This window comes from Charadrius vociferus, unplaced genomic scaffold (assembly GCF_000708025.1).
Source record: "Charadrius vociferus isolate BGI_N301 unplaced genomic scaffold, ASM70802v2 scaffold109, whole genome shotgun sequence".
NCBI lineage: Eukaryota > Metazoa > Chordata > Aves > Charadriiformes > Charadriidae > Charadrius > Charadrius vociferus.
In genome coordinates, this window is record NW_009650060.1 from 3,398,254 (window position 1) to 3,403,682 (window position 5,429).

Genomic DNA, 5,429 nt, shown 5'->3' on the forward strand with positions numbered 1-5,429 from the left:
AACACCTCCAGGGATGGGGCCTCAACAACCTCTCTGGGCAACCTGTGCCAGTTCCTTACCACTCTCAAAGTAAAAAATTTCTTTTTAATGTTTAATCTAAACCTGCCCTCTTCCAGTTTAAAGCCATTCCCCCTCGTCCTGTCACTACATGCCCTTGTAAAAAGTCCTTCCCCAGCTCTCCTGTAGCCCCTTTAGGTACTGGAAGGCCGCAATAAGGTCTCCCCGGAGCCTTCTCTTCCCCAGGCTGAACAGCCCCAACTCTCTCAGCCTCTCCTCATAGGAGAGGTGCTCAAGCCCTCGGATCATCCTCCTGGCTCTCCTCTGGACACGCTCCAGCAGGTCCATATCTTTCTTATGCTGGGGACTCCAGAGCTGGACGCAGTACTCCAGGTGGGGTCTCACGAGAGTGGAGTAGAGATATCCATCATGTCAGGCTGGAGTGTCCCTGGCTAGGGAGTTGAGTACCTCACTAAGTAAAGTGTTCCTCTTAAAAAACAACATTTCTTTTGGTGGAAGAATGGTTTCTCTTGTTTGGAGAGCAATGTTCCCACCCTGTCACACTGTCTGTTTTATAACTAACACCCACCATTTACATACAATTATTTTCACTTATTAGGAGAGATCGACAAAGCTGAGATTAGTCTTTGGAGATGGTATGACTAAAGCATTTAAACTGAATTGACTGTTTATATAAAATTTAAGTTTGATCACTTAATGGGCAGAGCAGAATTAGAAAACATAGGCTTTAATTATGGGGGAACTTAAGCAAGAATTTAATGAGAAGAAGCCACTTGATGTTATTGGTATTGTTTTTTCCACCCAGTGAACTTCTGATAAAAGATGCATTTCTCCTGATTTCTTCTGGATTTCTTCTGGAGCTTATGTTCAGCTCCAGTGTTTTGGGGGACAGTAGCTCCATGGGGGTTTTGTGCATTGACAGTGGTCAGCAAGTATGTACAGGTAAAACAGAGGTCAGCTGAGGCTGTCACATAGCAGGGCAGGAGGCAGCAATGATGGGGAGTTACCACATCAGTAAATAGTTACAGGGGAGAGTACTTGCAATGCAAGTAAAAAATTAATATTCTGAGGAATCTAAGACATTACGGCACTTTGTTTTTTTTGCATAGAAACACTACAGGGCAGCTCAAGCCTCTCTCTGCCCTTGAGAAGTGATGGTGCAGAAGGAGGTTTCTCGTGGAGGACATACAAGAATCAGGGTGAAGAGGCACAAGCTGTTTTCTGACGATGTGGCCGCACACCAGCTAACACCATCTGTCCTCTGGAGCTGACTTTTCAAGAGAAGACTTATTTCCCACTCTGCTCCTTTCTGCAATTTTTAATCCTCTATTCTTTGGGGAAAAAAAAAAAAAGGTAAAACCATATCAATATTGAAGTCCATAGCATACCTGCTCCACCACCAATGCTTAGAACATTGATTGTAGACTTCCCATTTCCAATACTGAAAAACATTATTTATACATTTTAGGAGAGCTACCCAGTAGAGAGGGTTACATGCACATGTGAAGCACTGGAGATACCATGAAGACTAAAATCTGCAGGACAAAATCAAACACAACGTGTGCATGTACAGGCATGCCGATGAGCTGGCAAGAGGGATCAGATGCAGAACTCTGCTCTTTGGAGATTCCCAATTTCCAGTTATTTTGGCAATTTGTAGAGGAGTTCTGCTTTCATTACAAGTGCATACAAGCAGCAGCAGGTACCTGCCTTCTCTGTGTCTGTGCTTCGAGGACCAGAGACCTCCCCGAGTCAGGACCAGCAGCTTAAGAAGTATTTGTAGAAGTTTTAGATTTTGCTAAATGGGGAGAAAGAATGGAGAGTGTAACACGCTTAAAATCCCTTAGTGAGGCTTTGTCAGAGCCGTAAAACCCTGAGCCCAGAGCAGGGCCTCCCCAGAGCCAGGATTTGACCCCAGCTGCCCGCTGCCCGAGCCAGCCCGCAAAGCGAGGGCTCCAGCCAAAAACACGCACTGCTGGGCAAAGCAGGAGCGTTACACACACTAGAGAGAGACTAAATATTAACTGAAGATTACTTTTTAAAAGATGCCTTCAGTCAAATTTAATATTAGAATGTAATATCTGTTACTGCATTTTTCACGTGTTAGAGTTGAGTCGGGGTAAGTTGTATTTGCATGCAAGGAAACAATTCAGCCTTATCTCCTCCCCGCTAGGCAGGCTCCGTCCTGACCACAGCTGTTCAGCCATGTCCGCAAATGAAATCTCCAGCCAAGCCCTATCAGAGGCCCACAGATGGGGCAGCCGACGGGGAACACCAATCTGCCTCTCTCAGGAAACCCCCCAGAGCCCGGCCGACCCTGTTCCCGCTGTGGGACCGTAAGCCAGGCTGTCCTTCACCTCGACATGGCCACCTCCGTGTTACCTCGCTATCACGTCCGGCAGCTGCCGCTCAATGAACTCCTGCATGCACTGGTGCTCCGTTGAATTGGCGAGGAAGAGGCGGAAAGACTGGAGGTATCTGGCGGGGTCGGTGAGCAAGCTCCTCATGGGCGATGCCATGGCGATGGTCGGAAGGGTGCGGGAGGGGAGAGGTTGCTCCTTGCAGCTCTTCTTTCAGACCTGGAAAAGGAATAACAAACACGGGAGATTTGAAAACCAGCACATGCCCGGACTTTGCTCTGCATCCTCAGCCCTGCTACTGCGCCTTAGAGCACTACAAAAAGTATTATGCAATTTTGCGTGAGAAGCTGTAAATCACATTTGAGTAGCAAAGGGTAATATATCATCTTTAATCCGCGCAGAGGAAATGCCAGCATTTTTTTAACTGTGCTGACACAGGGCTCTGTTAAAACCCAGTAAAAGGATCTTTAGACGGTTCTTAAATAAAAGAAAAATTCCCCTATTTCTTGAAGGCATGGAATGGCTCCAAAGACGGTCTGGATTAGAAGAAAGTGCAACACACATCTCCAGAGGTGCTGACAGATGTCTCTATCTGTTTTTTCAATCTTTTGATGTTCTTAAAGGGAATGCTGATGGTGGAGTGAAAACAATAAAAACCTTATAAATGCAGTCTTTATTTTTCTAGTTCCTCTGAAGATAATGGTATAATTCCCGTGGGCTAAGTAGTTAATTCACGAAAGCCACGTGAGTTACTGGAATGGATGTTGTGCTAAACCTGGCTTACACAGAGTCGGGAGTGGGGGAGGCAGAGTGTGCTACTGGGAAATGTCAGGCCGTACCTTGAAAAGTGCACAAAGACATGCTCATCCCCTCTTAAATTGCAGTTTAAGTCCATCACGTCTTGTCCTAACTGGCAAGGAGGAAGAGGTCCCCTTCTTTCTTGCAGGTCCCAGGCTTAAGGACTACACTGCATCTCTTACCATCAGGTCTGACTTCCCCGCAGAGGTCATGTCCCAGCCACATCTCGTTATTTTTATAGCTCCCTTTGGACTGTCTCCAGCCAAGCCCTGTTGTTGTTGAAGTGCAGCAGCCAAGAGCAAAAGCCTCTCACCTGCTGAGGTGCCCCAGCTCCCAGCGCAGCCGGGACGGCTCCCCTCACCCCACTGAGACACCACGGCCCTTGCCTTTGCTCTCCAGCTTGACCACTGAAATATAAACCATGGGCTTTGCTTGGGGATTCTTTCCAAACTACTTCATTGTGCCTTTGAATAATAATTCTGTCCTCTGTGTGTTCCCAGTCCATCCCAGCTGCACATCGAATAACAACAGTCTCGTCCCTCGCCCAAATCACAAATAGAAACACAGAAGAGTAGCGGGCTCAGGTTCAGACACATCATTACCTCCCTTTCTGCCAGTGAGCTGCTGATAACTTTTCTGACTGACTGTGCAACCAGTTTTCCACCTACCCAATAGCTGTCTCATCAAGGCCACGTCTTCCTCGCTTGCTTATGGGAAGATGGTGCCAACCCTAAAGCCCCCATATAGGAACGCCTCCTTCTCCTCTGTGCTCCAGGATAATTACACCACTGGCAGAAATGTGGGCTTGGCAAAATTTATCCCTGACATCTCCATGTTGCCTGTCCATCCCCTTATTCTCTTTCTGGTGCTTAGTCCTTTTCAAAGGATGGTTTCTAGGGACAGCCATCATGCTGAGCAGCTGAAGTTCCCTGGCTCTTCCTCCTCCTCCTGCCCCCTTTTCAGCAGTATCATGAGCTGCTTGGCTTTGCTCACCTTCCTTACTGTTCATGCCGAAGATAACATCCAACTTGTGACATGTTCTGGGTTTGCACCCCATGAGCCACATCATTCAACATCCCAAAGGCTCCCACAGGAGGATGTGAAGCAAAGGCTGGTGGTGATGTACCTCCTGCAGCACATGCTGCTACCAGAGCTGTTAGGTCAATTAGCAACACCTGTTAATTGCTGTCCTTGAGGCAGTCCCAAAGTCCAGCAGCAACCTCCAGAGCAGGGCCCAAGGTACGATTTTCCACACATACCACCACCAAGGCAGATCCAGCTTTCCGCACATTCCCTGTGCCCCCAGTTCTCAGAGAGCAAGGGTGCTTTCAAGGGGAAAAACAGCAAAATCGAGTATATTAAACAACAACAATGACAAAAAGGGCCTGGTAACAAGTAGATGGGAGAGTTTTAAGAACTTTGCTGGGTCCTGGATGCTCACAAGGGTTAGTCTGGAGCAGCATGGGAAGGAGAATTACAGATAGAGCCCAGAGGGTTGTGATTAGTGGTGCAGAGTCTAGTTGGAGGTTAGTAACAAGGGGTTTCTCTCAGGGGTCAGTACTGGGCCCAGTCTTGTTCAACATATTCATCGATGATCTGGATGAAGGGATAGAGTGTACCATCAGCAAGTTTGCTGATGACACAAAACTGGGAGGAGTGGCTGACACGCCAGAAGGCTGTGCTGCCATTCAGTGTGACCTGGACAGGCTGGAGAGTTGGGCAGAGAGAAACCTTATGAAATTCAACAAGGGTAAGGGTAGGGTCCTGCATCTGGGGAGGAATAACCCCATGCACCAGTACAGGTTGGGGGCTGACCTCCTGGAGAGCAGCTCTGTGGAGAGGGATCTGGGACTCCTGGTGGACAACAGGATGACCATGAGCCAGCAATGTGCCCTGGCGGCAAATCCAGTTCTGGGCTCCCCAGTTCAAGAGGGACAGGGAACTGCTGGAGAGCGTCCAGCGAAGGGCTACAAAGATGATTAGGGGGTTGGAGCATCTTTCTTATGAGGAAAGGCTGACGGACTTGGGTCTTTTTAGTCTAGAGAAAAGAAGACTGAGGGGGGATCTTATCAATGCTTATAAATACTTAAAGGGAGGGTGCCAGGGGGATGGGAAAAGTCTTTTTTCAGTGGTGCCCAGTGACAGGACAAAAGGTAGCGGGCACAAACTTGAACATAGGAAGTTCCATCTTAACATGAGAAGGAACTTCTTTCCTTTGAGGGTGGCAGAGCACTGGCACAGGCTGCCCAGAGA

At 47.9% G+C, this 5,429-nt stretch overlaps 1 protein-coding gene across 1 annotated transcript in view; it reads right to left on the reverse strand.

The window, feature by feature from the left end:
• LOC104292343 (histamine N-methyltransferase-like) overlaps positions 1–2,537 on the reverse strand; it is a 13,490-nt gene extending 10,953 nt beyond the window's left edge. Inside the window, exons 1-2 of the mRNA XM_009891706.1 lie at positions 2,401–2,537; positions 1,407–1,459 (exon numbers count right to left, since the gene is read on the reverse strand). Coding sequence (XP_009890008.1) covers positions 1,407–1,459; positions 2,401–2,537 — 190 coding nt within the window. The remainder of the gene's footprint in view (positions 1–1,406; positions 1,460–2,400) is intronic.
• Between the last annotated feature and the right edge of the window lie 2,892 nt (positions 2,538–5,429).